Source organism: Pseudophryne corroboree, chromosome 4 (genome assembly GCF_028390025.1).
Source record: "Pseudophryne corroboree isolate aPseCor3 chromosome 4, aPseCor3.hap2, whole genome shotgun sequence".
Lineage (NCBI taxonomy): Eukaryota > Metazoa > Chordata > Amphibia > Anura > Myobatrachidae > Pseudophryne > Pseudophryne corroboree.
In genome coordinates this window covers 639,112,927-639,132,436 of record NC_086447.1, presented here as the reverse complement: position 1 = coordinate 639,132,436, position 19,510 = coordinate 639,112,927, and the positions used below count along the sequence as shown (strand labels likewise).

The following is a 19,510-nucleotide window of genomic DNA, read 5'->3' as shown; positions in this document are numbered from 1 at the left end:
TCCCCCGTATTTTTAAAACCAGCACTGGGCTCTGCGCCTGGTGCTGGTGCAAAAAATACGGGGGACAAAAAGAGTAGGGGTCCCCCGTATTTTTTACACTAGCATCGGGCTCCACTAGCTGGGTAGATAATGCCACAGCCGGGGGTCACTTTTATACAGCGCCCTGCGGCCGTGGCATTAAATACGCAACTAGTCACCCCTGGCCGGGGTACCCTGGAGGAGTGGGGACCCCTTCAATCAAGGGGTCCCCCCCTCCAGCCACCCAAGGGCCAGGGGTGAAGCCCGAGGCTGTCCCCGCCATCCAAGGGCTGCGGATGGGGGGCTGATAGCCTTTTGAAAAAATTAAAGAATATTGTTTTTTCCAGTAGTACTACAAGTCCCAGCAAGCCTCCCCGCAAGCTGGTACTTGGAGAACCACAAGTACCAGCATGCGGGAGAAAAACAGGCCCGCTGGTACCTGTAGTTCTACTGGAAAAAAATACCCAAATAAAAACAGGACACAGACACCGTGAAAGTAAAAGTTTATTTCACACCTGCCGACACACACATACTTACCTATGTTGACCCGCCGACTGGCACGTCTCCAATGTCGCCGACGATCCGGGGTACCTGTGAATAAAATTATACTCACCTGATCCAGTGTCCAGATTATAATCCACGTACTTGGCACACAAAAAAAATTAACACCCGGAACAGGCGGACTGAAAGGGGTCCCATGTTTACACATGGGACCCCTATCCCCGAATGCAGAGACCCCCCGTGACTGCTGTCACAGAAAGGTCCCTTCAGCCAATCAGGAAGCGCCACTTCGTGGCACTCTCCTGATTGGCTGTATGCGCGTCTGAGCTGGCAGACAGCGCATCGCACAGCTCCCTCCATTAGTTTCAATGGTGGGAACTTTGCGGTCAGCGGTGGGGTTACCCGCGGTCAGCGGCTGACCGCGGGTGACCTCACCGCTGGCCGCAAAGTTCCCACCATTGAAAGTAATGGAGGGGGCTGTGCAATGCGCGTCTGAGCTTAGACGCGCAGAGCCAATCAGGTGAGTGCCACGAAGTGGCGCTTCTTGATTGGCTGAAGAGACCTTTCTGTGACAGCAGTCACGGGGGGTCTCTGCATTCGGGGAAAGGGGTCCTATGTGTAAACATGGGACCCCTTTCAGTCTGCCTGTACCGGGTGTTCGGGTTTTTTTTTTGCCAAGTACGTGGATTATAATCTGGACACTGGATCAGGTGAGTATAATTTTATTCACAGGTACCCCGGATCGTCGGCGACATTGGAGACGTGCCAGTCGGCGGGTCAACATAGGTAAGTATGTGTGTGTCGGCAGGTGTGAAATAAACTTTTACTTTCACGGTGTCTGTGTCCTGTTTTTATTTGGGTATTTTTTCCCCAGTAGAACTACAGGTACCAGTGGGCCCGTTTTTCTCCCGCATGCTGGTACTTGTGGTTCTCCAAGTACCAGCTTGCGGGGGAGGATTGCTGGGACTTGTAGTACTACTGGAAAAAACAATATTCTTTCATTTTTTCAAAAGGCTATCAGCCCCCCATCCGCAGCCCTTGGATTGGGGGGGGGGTGGGAAAGCCTCGGGCTTCACCCCTGGCCCTTGGGTGGCTGGAGGGGGGGACCCCTTGATTGAAGGGGTCCCCACTCCTCCAGGGTACCCCGGCCAGGGGTGACTAGTTGCGTATTTAATGCCACGGCCGCAGGGCGCTGTATAAAAGTGACCCCCGGCTGTGGCATTATCTACCCAGCTAGTGGAGCCCGATGCTGGTGTAAAAAATATGGGGGACCCCTACTCTTTTTGTCCCCCGTATTTTTTGCACCAGCACCAGGCGCAGAGCCCGGTGCTGGTTTTAAAAATACGGGGGATCCCCTGTCAGTTTTCCCCCCGGATTTTTAGAACCAGGACCGGCTCGAAGAGCCCGAGGCTGGTTATGCTTTGGAGGGGGGACCCCACGCAATTTTTTTTCGGGTTTTTTGACCATTTTTAAAAATCGGATCAAAATCCGTCAAATCGGCCGTTTTTCGACAGCGGGACTGTCGAATCCGTTTTTTATTGAATATGTTGAATTCCGGCACCCACCTGCCGGAATTCGACGGTCGAATTGTGTCGAATTAAAAAACGGGCAAAAAATTGCTGCGATTCGCCGGCAATTGCATATACCCCTATGTATGTACAGAGATAAATAAAAAACACAGCCATAAGAGAAAGACATGAATACAGTTTTAAAATAAGTCCGTCACAGGTCTCATCTGCGCTTTATTGTACATTATTTACAGCAATGTTATAACAAAATAGTGTGTGTGTATGTATATATATACTCCGCTCCAATTAAAGATATTGCCTGGGTGTCCTCCAGTGACGTGCGGTGATGTGAGGCAGAGCCTTTCCTGCCATACTAACATATACACCAGAGTTTTGGCTACATAAAGTATATGAAAATTACAAAAAATATATGATAAATATCCTCTATGTATTATTCTAATAATGTTTATAGTTAAACATCTGGAGTAAAAAGTCTATGGCGGGTGAGGCACATCTATTCCGCACAGCTCTGATCACAGCTCACCAAGTTTCCAGCAATATATCCTGCTGCACCTATGTATAATGCCCACATAAACACTTTGGCTCATATATTGTGTGTAAATCTGGCTCTGTTGTTAGCCAGTGCCTCCCCAGCCGTTTACCTCATCACACGTCTCAGTGGAGAGTGTATCAATTGCAGGTAAGGCGGGACTCACGGGATTTAGGATTGATCAGTAGAAGTTGTGGAGCTAGACGCCTGATTCTACTGTCATACCTAAGCCCTATATATATAGCGAGCGTTTCGGGGTAAGGAGGCTGTCTCCTGGGGTTGACAGATGCTCTTTCTTACAGCAGCCAAAATAGTGACACACCAGTCCAGGGTGTTTGGTGCAAATAGCCTCAGCTATTTTTATTTGTAGCAAGAATAAAATGAAACATGAACATAAATCCTAGCCCATGTGGGCACTAACTGTACACAAGGTTTCCTCTCTTAATACCCAGCGCAGCAAACAGCAGTTCAACACAGCACTCACTTCAGGCAGTAACGGTTTCTCCCTCTGCCCTCAGCAGCTTGCACCTCAGACAATGAGCAACTTTCTCTCCAGCGGCCAGTCTGATAGGCTTTGCTGACACCCATGAAGGTGTTAGCACTAATTAGCCTTTTCTAAGTTTGTTTTGCAGAAATAGACCTTTTCCTGAAGTTTTAAACTCATAGGACAGAAATCTTTGACATTTATACCTGCCCTCAAACATAATTCCACTGCTTTTATCACTATAAATATTTGTGTGTAAGTCTGTATCAGGGACGTGCAGTCAGTGCCTCCCCTGTCATTCCCCTGTCTTTAATGATTAAAATAATACAAAGAAGATACTTATGACACATATTCTGTGTCATAACTATCTTCCTTATATTATGGTAATCATTTTCAGTGTAAATAGGTGTTTAAATTGATTTCGGAGGCACCAAGAGCAGTGCCTCCCGCTGCCAATAGTAAATGTCCGGAAGCAGGGGGCGGGTAGGGGGCGGGACCAAGCAGAGGGCTGTAAAAGCCCATTGAAAAAAACTGTGTAAGCGGCACCCATACAAGTGCCTCAGTGCAGAGACGTGCTTTCAGCCCATATGAAAGCACGCCCCTGTCACTGAAGGCAGATGTGATTGGGCAGCAGATTCAGCACTGACAGTGACTGTATCCTGTCACTGTCAGTGCTGTACAGGGAGGGAGCCTCGGTGTCAGCTCTATCACATGTGGATCCGGTGGGAGGAAGGACGCGGGTCAGGTGCCCCCCCCCCACCCGGGAACTTCTGGCTCTTTCTTAAAAAAAAAAACAGTAGTCAGGTCCTTGTAACCCCCCCCCAAAGTCGCACCGCGCCGCACCTGCCCTCAGCCTCCGCTGCCTGTCTTCAGAATGACCCGTCACCTGTGGCTGCTGCAGAGTGAATGGGAGCAGTAGGAGGGGGACGCCGGAGCTTTCTTACCCGGCCGGCGTCTTCCTCTATTGTTTATGGCTGCAGTCAGCATCCGTGCTGTCCAAGGAGGAAGGCAGAGCGTTCGGGACCCGGCAGCAGCAGACAGGAGGTGACCCCCAGCAGCATAGGCACGAGTGGGATGACAGACTGCAGCGTTCAGGGTAAGTCTCTTCCACTCCATCCTGTCCCCTGCAGCCCACCACTGCTCCCATCCTGACCCCTACTGTCCACCACTACTCCCATCCTGAGCCCTGCTGTCCACCACTACTCCCATCCTGACTCCGGCAGTCCACCACTACTCCCATCCTGACTCCGGCAGTCCACCACTGCTCCCATCCTGACCCCTACTGTCCACCACTACTCCCATCCTGACCCCTGCTGTCCACCACTACTCCCATCCTGACTCCGGCAGTCCATCACTACTCCCATCCTGACTCCGGCAGTCCACCACTGCTCCCATCCTGACCCCTACTGTTCACCACTACTCCCATCCTGACCCCTGCTGTCCACCACTACTCCCATCCTGACTCCGGCAGTCCACCACTACTCCCATCCTGACCCCTGCTGTCCACCACTACTCCCTTCCTGACTCCAGCAGTCCACCACTACTCCCATCCTGACTCCGGCAGTCCACCACTACTCCCATCCTGACTCCGGCAGTCCACCACTACTCCCATGCTGAGCCCTGCTGTCCACCACTACTCCCATCCTGACTCCGGCAGTCCACCACTACTCCCATCCTGACTCCGGCAGTCCACCACTGCTCCCAGCCTGACCCCTACTGTCCACCACTACTCCCATAATGACCCCTTGCTGTCCACCACTACTCCCATCCTGACTCCGACAGTCCACCACTACTCCCATCCTGACCCCTTCTGTCAACCACTACTCCCATCCTGACTCCGGCAGTCCACCACTGCTCCCATCCTGACCCCTACTGTCCACCACTACTCCCATAATGACCCCTTGCTGTCCACCACTACTCCCATCCTGACTCCGGCAGTCCACCACTACTCCCATCCTGACCCCTTCTGTCCACCACTACTCCCATCCTGACTCCGGCAGTCCACCACTTCTCCCATCCTGACCCCTGCTGTCCACCGTTATACCCATCCTGCCTCCTGCTGTCCACCACCACACCCATCCTGCACCTTGCTCCTTAATACTTAACTCATCCTGCCTTCTTCCCCATTACTTCCATCCTGCCCCTGCTCTCCACCACCACTACCCCTATCATGTTTTACAGCCACCTTCGACCCACTACTCAAATCATCATCCTGTCCACCCCACACACATACACACCATATATCGTAACTATTCCAGCTTAGAGGTGCCCCAGTCCTCCCTACAGCGCTGCGACTGGGCACTAGGACCCATCGGAAGGCCAGCGGGTACTTGGTGCCACAGTCCTCCCTCTTTGCACTGCCTCCATATGGAAGGGAAGCCATCGCCGCAGCAGTCGGCAGGCACTAGGACCTAGCAGCAGTCAAATGCACTGTGACCCCAGCCCCCCCCCCACCACCACCACCACACACACACACACCTGGCAGCAGTGGCTTACACTGTGCAACCTTGCTGCTTACATCCATTTACCGGGCTGGTTTTCCATTCCAATCCGCCCATGGTTACACACACAACACCATGGTTATTTTGTTGTCCAGCTCTTCTATTCACTTAGCGCCACACCCATGGCGACCCCTACACATTTTGTGCACACACCAGTCAGTGCCTCACCAGCCACTGACCTCACCGCACGCCACTGGTCTGTATAATATAGTCTTTACACTTATAAGCAGATCAGATTGTGCTATTTATTAAATTTAGCCATAAAATCACCATTACAAATAATTAAAAATTCCAATTGTATTTTAAATTAGACTTGTTTGAATGGTAGTTATAGAATAGTGGATATTAATAGAGGAGTTTTCAAGACTGGTTGGAAGAGGCTCGTGTGCAGATGTACACCAGCCCCCTTTCCCTGGAAGAAATTGCTGAGTCTGTTCTGAAGACTCTGGCACTGTGCCAGTCTACTGTGAATGAACAATATCTCTGGGAAAATGGCACCGATGCCATTTTTCCGGTGATTTAAAAAAAAAAATTTTTCAGAATCATAAATATTTCAGATGACAGCACATGGAAAACAGTGCAGACAGCCGCAAGCATAGTGAATTCAAAGGCAGAGCCGGCCCTAGGTATAGGGGACAGGATGGAGTGGAAGAGACTTACCCTGAACGCTGCAGTCTGTCATCCCACTCGTGCCTATGCACACGAGGAGCCTGACTTCCAGCAGGGAGAGATGGTAAGTATCTCTCTCTCTCTCTATCTATCTCTATTCTGTCTGCCACAATGTGTAAAATGGGGGACGCTGTCTGCCGTAATGTGTAAAAAGGGGGACGCTGTCTGCCGTAATGTGTATAAAGGGGGACGCTGTCTGCCGTAATGTGTAAAAAGGGGGACGCTGTCTGCCGTAATGTATAAAAAGGGGGACGCTGTCTGCCGTAATGTGTAAAAAGGGGGACGCTGTCTGCTGTAATGTGTAAAAAGGGGGACGCTGTCTGCCGTAATGTGTAAAAAGGGGGACGCTGTCTGCCGTAATGTGTAAAAAGGGGGACGCTGTCTGCCGTAATGTGTAAAAAGGGGGACACTGTCTGCCGTAATGTGTAAAAAGGGGGACACTGTGTCGTAATGTGTAAAAAGGGGGATGCTGTCTGCCGTAATGTGTAAAAAAGGGGATGCTGTCTGCCGTAATGTGTAACAAGTTGGACGCTGTCTGCCATAATGTGTCAAAAGGGGGACGCTGTCTGCTGTAATGTATAAAAAGGGGGACTGGCTGCAGTAATGTGTAAAAATGGGGACTGGTTGCAGTAATGTATAAAAAGGGAGATGCTGTCTGCCGTAATGTGTAAAAAGGGGGACGCTGTCTACCGTAATGTGTAATAAGGGGGACCCTGTCTGCCGGAATGTGTAAAAAGGGGGACACTGTCTACCGTAATGTGTAAAAAAGGGGACGCTGTCTGCTGTAATGTGTAAAAAGGGGGACTGTCTGCCATAATGTGTAAAAAGGGGACGCTGCCTGCTGTAATGTGTAAAAAGGGGGACTGTCTGCCGTAATGTGTAAAAAGGGGGATGCTGTCTGCTGTAATGTGTAAAAAGGAGACGCTATCTGCTGTAATGTGTAAAAAGGGTGACTCTCTGCTGTAATGTGTAAAAGGGGCTCTACCTGGTGTAGTGGCGCTACTGTGCAGCGTAATTTGAATAATGGAGACTACTGTGCACCGTAGTATGAATTGGTATTATTTTGTGGCCACGTCCCTTCTCCATGAAGCCACGCCCCTATATATTTTTTGTGCGCCTGCGGCACGCACTGCCCCTATCTTGCATGGGGGGGTGCCAATGCCGTTTCTTGCACACAGCGCTAAAATGCCTGGTTACGGCACTGGTTCACTGGTTTTTGGTGTGGGCCCCACTTGACTCAGAGGCCCATGAGCACCATACAGCAGAGGCGATTTAAGAGATGTGCTAAGAAGACTCTGTATTATAGTGACATATTGCACATAGCTGTTAAACAGGCTAGAGAAGTGGATAGTTTAACAAACTAAACAAGAAAGCATATCTTGTCGTCAATCAACATGAAGACAATGTTAGCCAAATATTTTTCACTAGGTATTGAACTAAAGGGTACAGCCTCACTGTCTCTTAAGATGGGTATATACTGAACGATGTGTAAATAGCACAATATCGGTGGCGATGAACCAGGCGGGGGTGCCAGCATAGGCATGTGCATACACACTTGTCGATGCCTGCAGCGACGGCAGGGGGGGATAATTTGGCAATATGGCCTCGCAGGTGATGTTGCCCGTCGGACCTGCATGCAGTCTGACAAAGGATGTTGCTGATGACACATGGGAGTGCACATCAACATCGCATAGGCGTATACACTGGACAATTTTAAACTATATGCCATTCCAGAGTCCATTATCGGAATCGTCCATATCGCTTATGTGCAGGGAGTAAATGAATTGAAGACAACTGTATCCAGCACTATGTTTTATCCAGTTACCAAAAGTCAGCACAGAAAATTTCGGAACCATAAACCAAAATATAGACTAAAACCATGGGCGTAACAAGAATGTTGTGGGCCCCACCGCAAAATCGTGTGCACCCAATGACCCCCCCCCCCCCCAGCCATTGTCATTACATTGCCACTTAAAGCAGCAGGAAATAGCAGGAGCGAGAGAGAGAGAGTGAGGGACAAAAGGGTGTCAGGTAAGAGAGAGAGGGAGAGGAGCAAGAAGAGGGAGATAGAAAAGAAAGAGAGAGAGGGTGGTCAGGAAGAGAGGGGGTTTCATGGAAGAAAAAGTAAGAGGGTGTTAGGGAGAAAGAGAGAAAGGAATGAGAGGAGAAAGAGAGAGAGTGTGTCGGAGAGTGAGAGATAGAGCAGGGGGAGGAGTTAGAGGGAGTGAGAGATAGAGTGTCAGGGAGGGAGAGAGAAAGGGGAGCAAGAGAGAGTAAGAGAGTGTCAGAGACAGTAAGAAGGAGAGTGTGTGTCAGGGAAAGAGTCAGGGAGAGAGCAAAAGAAAGTATCAGGAAGAGAAAGTCAGGGAAAGTGTTGAAAAGAGGGAGAGGGTTTCAGAGAGAGAGAAAGAAAGCAAGAGGGGATCAAAAGAGTAAGAGTGTGTCAGGGAGAGAAAGATGGAGAGAGATAGGACGAAAGAGAGAATAAGGGAGCGAGAGACAGTGTCAGGGAGAGTGTGTCAGGGAGAAAGAAAGTGTCAAGGAGGAAGTGTGTGTCAGGGAGAGAGAGAGACAGTGTCAGAGAGAGAGGGAAAGAGACAGTGTCGGGAAAAGACAGTGTCAGGGAGAGAGAAGAGAGAGGGAGTGTGTCAGGGAGAGAGAAAAAGAAAGAAGCAAGAGAGAGTGCCAGAGAGAGAGAGAGAGAGAGAGGGAGAGAGAATGAGAGAGAGATTAAGAGAGACAGAGAAAGAGTATGAGGGAGAGAGAGAAAGTGAGGAAGAGAGAGACGGTGTCAGTAGGAGAGAGTCAGTGTTAGAAAGGGGGAGAGAGAGTATCAGGAAGAGAGACACTGTCAGAGAGAAAGACAGTATCAGGGAGAGAGGAGAGAGAGAGGGAGTGTGTCAGGAGGAGCGTGAGTGAGAGAGAAAGAAACAGTGTCAGGGAGAGTGAAAAAGAGAGAGAAGTAAGAGAGAGTGCCAGGGGGAGAGAGAGAGGGGGGTGAGGGAGGGGGAGTGAGCACTACCCGAGTCCAGCAGAGGTCTCTGATGTGGCCGGGCACTTCCCGGCATTAGGGCCCATCCCCTAAATACCCGTGAATCGCGGCACTCGTGCCACCAGGTAGCCACCAGCTGCATCCTCCTTGCATCTGCAGTGCAGCCTCGGGGGGGAACAGAGAAGGTTGGGAGGTTTATGCTATCGGTGGGTGCGATCTGGGGGGGAATGTGAAGGGGAATTACGGCATTCTGTGTCTGGGTGCAGGGAGAGCAGCGGGCCCTTGAAGCAGCCTGAGCTCGTCGGCAGCTGCATCCCCTGCACCCATGGTAGTTACATCACTGACTAAAACATGTAGACAGTCAGGTACTTGCCAATAAATGACAATTACCTAAAAGTGGAAAACATCCAGATAAGCATAAAGAGGGGTGGACAGTAGCTTCGATAAGCAGGCCCAGCAACAAGGGGTACAAAGGGGACACCTATGCCATGCCCAGAGGTTCCAAGAGGCCCCAGGTCTGGATAGGTCCCAAAATACAAAAGGGCCACACCAACCACCTATATTTATACATAGGACCTGCACCAATCGGATGGAGTAATACTAAAGGCCCATACACACTTGACGATAAAATGAGCGACGTCGTTCATTTCAGCCCTCATCAATGACGTCGCTCATTATATCGTCAAGTGTGTATGCATCCGACGACCACCGATGCACGGCCCCGCGGGACGTTAATGACCCTCGCTTATCTGTGGAGCATGTATGCTCAATTTCCACTATGGTCGTTACCGACCAGAGACGTCGTTGAATGTGTATGGTGTGAACGACCAACGACCAAGCCACTGTTCACCAGCCCTGTTCCCAGCTCATTATTTTAATAAACTGTTCAGCTTGGATGCTTCAACGATGAATGGTCTTTGGTCGTTGGTCTTTGGTCGTTGGTAGTGTGTATGCTCATGTCGTTTGCTCAGCTGTTCAAGGGAAGTTCAAGGGAAGTCAGTAACGACGGTCGTTAACGATGTGTGCATCGTCAAGTGTGTATGGGCCTTAAGTTTAACAAAAAAAAATGTAAAAAAGGGGAAACCCCCTCCACACACACACACACACACACACACACACCAAGGGAACGTAATGTAGTGCGCTGCGCATGCACTATAGTAATAAATGATGCGGCTGAAGCGCCATGATGTGCGCCACTATGCCGCACCGCGCCATCCCTCATCTTCTCTGTTCCTTCCTCCCTGGCCCTGCTGCAACTGCCAACTACAAAACGCAGGAGATGGAAGAGAGCAAGAACACAGCGCAGCAAACCACAAGTGGCAAGCAACACCTCACTATTCACTATCTGCAGCCTGCACAGCACTGCAGCGACACCCTTCCCAACCCAGATGCAGCACAGCTGTAGTTCTGGTACTAGGCCAGTGGGACCTACTAGTCTTCAGTGACTACTGACTTGTGTCAACAACAGGAAGTACATAACGGTGCAAGCCTCATCACTGTATGCTGACATTTCCATTGCAAGTTAAGGTTCTGTTTCTTTTTTTACAGTATTATAGTTTCTTTTATTTTGTGTTACATGAAAGTGGAAGTGTGGATGTGTGAGTGCGGGGGGTAGAGGGTAGTGAGGTCCAGAGGTTCCCCTAAAAACATTGGTGTTAGAGTTATACAATACACTGCTCTCAGTACTCTGACAGAGTGTGTAGAAAAGGTATAGATTTAACTATCAATTGACTTCTGTGTACTGACCCAGCTTACTCACTGCACATTCGTCATCATCATGATTAATAATCTATAGAAGTGACGGGAGGAGCTTAGAATCTGCCAGAGAGGAAACTTCTGTTCCCTCACTGCCCCTGTACTAACAATAGTAATTGGTAAGAATCAGTCAAGATCCCACCCAAAAGCCATGTTTTCAGTGGAGGCTGCAGTCCTCACCATTAGTTTACATGATGCTGAAGTGGTCAGAGATATCTCCTGCATTAGGCATTTCCTAAATAGACCCAATCAGCTGCGGCTCCTTACCTGTCTGGCCGGAGGGACTGGCTGGTCTCCTCTCAGATCCCTGGCCCAGCTCTCCCGGTGATTGACGGCTAATGTCACTAGGAGGCTAATGTCACTGCAATGAAAGGCAGGGCTTAAGGCCGAGGGGCGGGCTTAAATCCAGTGCTGGTATAGAACAGGCTGGCTTCTAGGCATGCATCGACCTTAGACATCAGATTTGGCTGCCGTACTAGCAGGAGAGTGGCTTCTGGTGGGAAGCATTCTTTCTGCAATGGCAGTCCCAGGGGGACAAAACACCTCCCCCTGCGACTGCCAGTCTGGCTGTGTTTAACAGGGAGTGCTTCCAATGAGAAGTCACTGCCACTGCTAGGCAGTCACTGCAAGTGGTAGATCTTATTGGGGGGACTGCAGTCATGCAGCCCATAGCAGTAAAATCCACCACTGGACCCAATACCTATTTTTGCCATTACTGCATAGTTTAAGGCTTCATAAAAAGATCCCTTGAACGTCACAGTGCCTTCAGCATTGAAGGCTTCTTTGTAACTACCCGTGGCCTATGGCTGTGACAGCAACAATCTGCATACAGGTATAACACCTTTAGCTGTTTTGCCTTTACTTTATCCTTCATCTTATACCATAGAGCAGTGATTTTCAACCTTTTTTTACGCACGGCACACCAAACAATATTTTAAAATTGCCAAGGCACACCATCAGTTCCCCACAGAAAACCCAAAAAAAAACCACACATTGGCCCTCACAGTAAAAAAAAAAATCCACACATACATTAGCCTACACAGAAAAAACAATCACACTGCTCCCCACATAAATCATGTTGCTCCCTACATAAATCCTATTGCTCCACACATAAATCAATCACATTGCTCCCCACATAAATCCTATTGTTCCCCACAGGTGAAAAATAACAAATATTAGCTACTTACTGTCAGCTTTCCTCCTCCCTGTCCCTCAGTGGCGGGGGTTCATAGTGGAGTGCTGCGAATACTGAGTAGCAGGCGGTCGTGCAGGTGTGGATGTGGGTGGGCAAGGAAATCTGTGTATGGAGGCAGGAACTGGAAGATGTGTATGCAGGCGGGTGGGCTGGCTGGGTGGTGAGACGCGGCAGCCGTGACCTATGATATCACACTGCCGCGTCTTCAAGGCACAGGTCACAGCCGATGCATGAATGATCCTCTAAGAAGAGCCCGGGCCAACAGTTCACTCTGAAGGTGCAGGAAGCTGCTCTGGCTCCGTGGCACACCTTGCAACTGGTCACGGCACACTAGTGTGCCACGGCACACTGGTTGAAAAAGCCTGAACTAGAGCGTAAATAAAAGTGTAAAGTGGCTTTATTTCAAATACAGATGTTGCTTGAAAGGAACATGGGGGGATATTTTTAAAAACTTGGAAAGAGAAAGTGGAGAGAGATAAAATACCAACCAATCAGCTACTATTTTTCAAACACATGACAGTTAGAAGCTGGTTAGATAGTACTTTAACTCTCTACACTTTATGTTTCACCAAGCTTTGAGAAATATACCCTATAGTCTTATACTGTAAATACAAAAATGCCAACTTGAGGCCTTCTGAAAGAAATTGGACCACATTTCCATACTTTAAAAAAAAAAAGTATTTCAGTAGCAAAACTTATAAAAAAAACTGCTTTTGCTTACCTTTAACTTTCATGTGTAAACCCTCCATACCGATAGATAATGAAGGCATATCGCTGTTTAATACTGTCTCATCTTCTTTGGAAATATAGCTTAGGGACCCAAACTCTGTTTTTAACATTTGAGCATCTCCTTTTTGGTGATGGTTCTGTTCCATGAACAATTTCTCCAGCTCTGGAGCAGAGGAGCTGTTTGTGATACGATTGTGTGATATTTTCTCATGATAGTCCATGATACACAAGGAGGATCCAGAGTTCCGAGTTAGGGAGTTTTTACGTAGTGACATTGTAAGTTCAGAAGAATTTGAAGGTGAATTATGTATTATCTGTATAACATAAATAGATAAATATATAAGTACTGACATTAAGACAAACTAATATCTCATTTTGAAGGTAAGTTATTACAGTACTGTATGTCAACATGACAATGCTGATGCTGGTATCCCGACACGCTACTTAATTGCTACTTAAAGAGTTTCAACCATACGGGCATTATAACTGTTACCATGTCAGCTTGCAGCACTTAAGATTTACCTCATATTACTGTCACTTTTTTCTCTACACCAATACCCTGCTGCTTATATATTTCATGTGAAATGATGACCAGGGTCAGAATAGCTTTTAAATATGTCAGGAAGCATTGAAAGCAATGGCAAATAGAACTCCCTACTTTGGCTTAGAGCACAAAATAGCATACATCCAACATGTACTGTATCCTATATTGTGCACAATTAAGCAAATAGCTTTTTTAAGGTTATGGGAAATTAAATAAGGCTTTCTAGCATAGGCATACACAGGACCAGCACCTCAATTATGTGACATACTGTAGGCAGTTGCCTAGGGTGTCAATGGCTATGGGGTACCTAAACTGTATTTCTATTGCCTTATGGGTAGCCCAGACAGACTGCCAGACACTTCTATGAAGGAGAAGCAGGTGGAAGCTTCTTATACCCCTTTCACGTCATACACTGGACCCAGTATATTGCCTGGGTCGTGTGTTTCTGTTACCCCTTTCACACTGCCAATGTCGGATCCCACCCGGGAATTGGAAACGGGTCCTTCCCGGGTGGCATCCGGCATTGGCAACTGCTGCATGCTTCCCCGACCTGGCAATATGCCGGGCGGGTTGCCATAGCAGTGGGGGGCGGAGCCGGTGGCGGGAGCAGAGGCGGCGCTGGGAGATGAGATCATCTCCGCGCCGCCTCTCCCTGCTGTAGTAAACTGGTCCCGAGACGCATTGACCCGGGAGTCCATTTACGCAGCCACTGACCCGGTATTCAACCCGGGTATAACACTGCTTTATTCCCGGGTTGAATTGCCGGGTCAGGCGACCCGCGATTTCGGTTATGCCCCTTTCACACCGCACACCGACCAGTGTCGACCCGACAATATGCCGGGACGATACCGGGTTATTTGTGCGGTGTGAAAGGGGTATGTGAAAGGGTCAACCCGGGATGTGTGCCCCTGGTCCTCAACCCAGGTCATTACCAGGGTCGAACCTGGGACCGACCCAGGTAGGCTGCAATGGGAAAGGTGTGACCCCACAGTGTGAAAGAAACACAAGTCATTAACCCGGAAGCCCTCATATCAGAATGGACAGTTCTTATCGTAAGAGCTGTCCTTTGTGTTTATATTTGCAAATCTACATGCACACAGCGTTAATAAATACTGCTATGCTTGCGGTACTTAGCACGATGCAAGGCTGGACTGTCCATCTGAGTCCACGCCCCACTGACTTGAGGCACTCCCCCATGCGTCCCCTATCACATGCACCGAAGGCCAGGAAAGATTAGTAGCCCCAGTCTATCCCTGGCACGATGTATCACAAATAAAATGTGCTGCGTGATACATCCTCCCCACAAACACCTAGCCAAAGCTGTAGTCAAGTTACTGAAAGTTACAGTGTTACAATTATGTCATTGCAACATATTTTTTAAAGAAAAAAAGTTTTTAGCCACTATGAAAATAGGACTTGTACTCTGTATGCTTTTCTACAAACTGATAGATGTGTGTGCATACTATAAACCTTTGTTTCTGTAAACATTTGTTTTAAAATAAAGTTTATGTCCTTTTTAGCCAACTAACCGCTAATTCATACTGTTACATTTCTGTTACACAGTGAATTAGCACATTTCTGTTTTGCAATACATACAAAGGAAGGAGGTTCTGCTGTGATATCCTGTTCTTCGTGTTCACTTTCACTCCAGCAATCTGTAAGAGAAACAAAGGAGAACATCTATTAATACTCTAAAAAAGTTTGAATAAACTGTACCAAGTCTTCCCACAAGCAACTGTCTGTCTCTACATTGTGGTTTCTCTTTTAGAACTCAGGCTCACTGAAGCTGGCTTAGCAGTACAGTCACTTGGTAAGTCAAATGGAAATCTAACAATTATACACCTTTTCCACTGCCACTAAAACCCTGTGATAACCCACGATTGAAACGGGTCCTCCCCCCTCAAAAAAGAATCTGGAGCGGTTCTTGGTGTGAGCAAGCAGTGCCTGCGCCCGGGGCGCTGCGGCACGGGGGCACAGTCACCCTGCAGGCACCGCCGCCTGCCCGCACCCCGCTCCCCCGGCTGCAGCAGACGCCGTGTGCTGTGTGGGCGTCCGCTGCAGCCGGCTCCAGTAACAGACACTAGAGGTCAGTATTGACCTCTAGTGTCTGTGCGGCGCCGCTATGGGAGAGACGTCATGACGTCTCTCCCATAGAGAGGAGCTGCGGGAGGCCAGACGGAGCAGCAGCAGCGGTCGGGAGCGGAGCAGTGGTAAATATTTTTTTTTATTTTTTTTGTGTGTGTTTGACTGGGGGCACAGCAACAGGAGGCTCAGCAGCAGAGGGCACAACAGGGGGCACAGCAGCAGAGGGCACAACTATTGGGGGCACAGCGACAGGGGGCACAGCAGCAGAGGGCACGACTATTGGCAAAGCAACAGGGGGCACAACTACTGGGGCAAATCTACTGGGGGCAAAGCAACAGAGGGCACAACTACTGGGGCAAAGCAACAGAGGGCACAACTACTGGGGGCATAGCTACAGGGAGCACACCTACAGGGTGCAAATCCAATGGGGGGCACTATTTGGGGCATATCTGAGGGCATAACTGTGGCCACGCCCTTCCCCTATGAAGCCAAGCCCCTATGTTTTACTAATTGTTTTGCCGCGGGGGGGTGGGGGGGGCAGTGGAAACTTTCGCACTGGGCGCCACAAGGTGTAGAACCGTCCCTGTTTAAGGGGAAGTGTAAATGGGTAACCTGGGTCATCCAACCCAGGCAGTAGCGCATTCAGGGGGGGTATCCAAGCACCCAGAAACCCCCCTCCACCAAAAAAAAAATGTTTTTATTTTTTTTTGCTGCATTTTCCAAGCCGAGTATTATTAATGGCTGTCTAGTGTCCTCTTCACCACAAAAATATTCTTCTGATGAAGCTGCTAATGATTATAGGCGGAGAAACGCGTAAAGAAGTACACATCTGGTGTTGCTGTGTTCTGCACTTTAAAGTCTGCCGGAGGGAGCTGCTGCCTAGTGGACGAAGGATACTCTTCATTAAACGCTGCTCGGCTGGAGCGGGTGAGATCAATATGGGAGTGTGCCGCTAATTGTCCACGCCAACTTTGGAGTGCTTATCTGGGGACTGCATTTTGATCCATGACTTTGTCTCAGTTGGACCTATTCAATCCAAGGTCATATTAAATATTCCTATAAGGGTCACCAATAAATACTCGAGGAAACCAGCTTGTTACCACCAGACTAATTATTGGCAGGTTTCAGCAGAGACAGAGAGTGATTGTCTCATTTCAGTAACATACGGAGAGACAGTCCATCGTCAGCTACATTCTTTGCTATATGTAGCTATAAAAGTGTTTGGGAACTGTTACAATATTGGCAACAATTGTTTCCTTATGAGTTATATTGAAAGAGAAAGTGGAATTATTGGTATTAAGTGTTGAAGCATGCATGCTTATTATAAATGATTTTATTAATGTTATTGTGTATACAAAACACCGGCCGTGTGTATTAAGTGCTTAATTAAATGTTTTTATTTTTTATAAACATTTGTTTTGGATACATTTATTTCATTCTGGGACAGCAGCGCTTTAAATAATTTTTGTGGTGTATGTTAAAATCTTTAAGGGATCAAGTGGTCCCTTCTTTAGAGCTGCAGCTGTCTCAGAGTTAAATTAGAAATATAGAATCTTACAGAGAAATTTGGTCAGCGCCCGAGTGTGTATGTTCTCCACCACGAGAGTGGAAAAAAGGGGAACACGCACATATACTTATTTCTTTTGCATCTTAGTGTCCTCTGCAGCTTGCTGTCTTCCTGGTGGCACTTGTAAGTGCTTAATAAAAGTTTACTTTATTTTAATTATAGTACATATATATTCATGTGCAGACATATATACACATACACTACAGCTGCTCTGTATAATTTTATAGTATGCAAATTATAAATGGAACATCAATTCTGATTGGTTGACATGGACAACTTCTCCACTAGCTCACTTCTCCACACTTTTCAGTGCTTCAGGAATAGACCCCTTTTTATATTGAGATTTTCCCCTCTGTGATAGGGGATTGTATTATCTGTAGTAAAACTAATATATCCTTTATTTCACAGTATACTAATTTTGTCAGTCTTCTGTATTTTTGAAGAAAAGAAAAACCTTTGGAATTTATAGAACTGGTTGATTTAATATATTTTGCGCATAATGGCCCTCATTCCGAGTTGTTCGCTCGGTAAAAATCTTCGCATCGCAGCGATTTTCCGCTAAATGCGCATGCGCAATGTCCGCACTGCGACAAGTAAATTTGCTATGCTGTTAGGATTTTTACTCACGGCTTTTTCTTCGTTCTGGTGATCGTAATGTGATTGACAGGAAATGGGTGTTACTGGGCGGAAACAGGCCGTTTTATGGGCGTGTGGGAAAAAACGCTACCGTTTCCGGAAAAAACGCAGGAGTGGCCGGAGAAACGGGGGAGTGTCTAGGCGAACGCTGGGTGTGTTTGTGACGTCAAACCAGGAACGACAAGCAGTGAAATGATCGCAGATGCCGAGTAAGTCTGGAGCTACTCAGAAACTGCTACGAGGTGTGTAATCGCAATATTGCGAATACATCATTCGCAATTTTAAGATGCTAAGATTCACTCCCAGTAGGCGGCGGCTTAGCATGAGCAAATCTGCTAAAATCCGCTTGCGAGCGAACAACTCGGAATGACCCCCAATATGTAAAATGGCCTCTGGCTGGGACCACTAAACCTCTGCACAAGAGCACAGCAGGAGCCATGGCAAGGTGGACCGCATATCCACCCATCCCCTATGGTACCGAAGATGTAACGTTCCACCCATGCCCGAAAACAGCATTATGAAAAAAACAATGGCAGAAAAGCGGTTAATAAACTTTCAGAAGCAATATACAGATATAATAAGCAGTAACATGCAATTTGTATTCATGTGTATAAGAATACATTCCCATATGTTATCATGTGTTATCCTTGTAGTGATTAGAGGTAACCTAATAGTATACATATATGTAAAGACACCAGCCATTAGATGAGGGTGGATCATGTGTAATGTAGACAAGAATAACTTTATTGGCACATTACAATGTTATTATGACATAACTTTCCATCTTTAGTTTTCAAAGAATAATTTAAATAAAAACAAAACAAAGTAATTATTTGAATTTTTTTTTTTTTGGTTGCCAAACACTTCAGTTATTTCATTGTGTGGGAGAGGTATCAAGCCTTCTACAGAGAGGAGAAGTGGGCAAGTGGAGAAATTGCCATAGCAACCAGCTTCTATCTATTATTGTACAGAATGAACTTGATAAATACTGACTAGAAACTGGTTGCTATAGGCAACTTCTTTACTCTTTGGAAGGCTTGATACAGCTTCTCCACTTGTGACATTAATTAACCAATCTGGTAAAAAGGGCTCCGATGCAAGCAGATGCTGCTTTTTCTCACCCCAAGTTTGCATTGTGCACCCTAAGATCTAAGACCAAGATATATAGAGATCGTTACATCAGACAGTTTTCGGCAAAGGATTTTTGTAGATACTGAACAAAGGGGGACATGTACTAAGCAGTGATAAAAGTGGAGAAGTGAGCCAGTGGAGAAGTTGCCCATGACAACCAATCAGCACTGACGTAACATTTCTAATTGGCATATTATACAATTGTACAGAGCAGCTGATTGGTTGCCATGGGAAATTGATCCACTGGCTCACTTCTCCACTTTTATCACTGCTTAGTACATTCCCCTCAAAATTCCATAAGTTAAATATGTAATGTGTTGGGTCCAGGTGACATGTGCAATCAGACATGTAGCGACAGTATCAAAAACATTCTGGTTATCACACAAGTTTACCGTCTTTTTCATCATCCACTTGTGGCGTAATTACAGCAAGACCTAGTTTATTTAGCCATCTAAAAAAGATAAAAAATGAGAGATAATACAGGAGAACCACAAAGCATTAAATTACAAGTTCTCATGACCTCTGTTAGATACATACCACTTTACAGTCACAATTAACAAAGCCCATGTCCCTTAACCAAGTGAATATGATCACATGTACTTAGATTTCATCTGTAGGAACTTGGCACAGTCACTCAAAAATTGA

General features: G+C 47.3%; 1 protein-coding gene across 6 annotated transcripts in view; it reads right to left on the bottom strand.

Annotated features, from left to right (window-relative positions):
- The window catches only part of IPCEF1 (interaction protein for cytohesin exchange factors 1), a 331,546-nt gene that overhangs the window by 13,428 nt on the left and 298,608 nt on the right, over positions 1–19,510 (bottom strand). For all 6 annotated transcript variants that reach the window (XM_063917718.1, XM_063917720.1, XM_063917719.1 and 3 more), the window contains 3 exons: positions 19,258–19,316; positions 15,043–15,101; positions 12,895–13,216 (listed from right to left, as the gene is read on the bottom strand). In XM_063917718.1, coding sequence (XP_063773788.1) covers positions 12,895–13,216; positions 15,043–15,101; positions 19,258–19,316 — 440 coding nt within the window. The remainder of the gene's footprint in view (positions 1–12,894; positions 13,217–15,042; positions 15,102–19,257; positions 19,317–19,510) is intronic.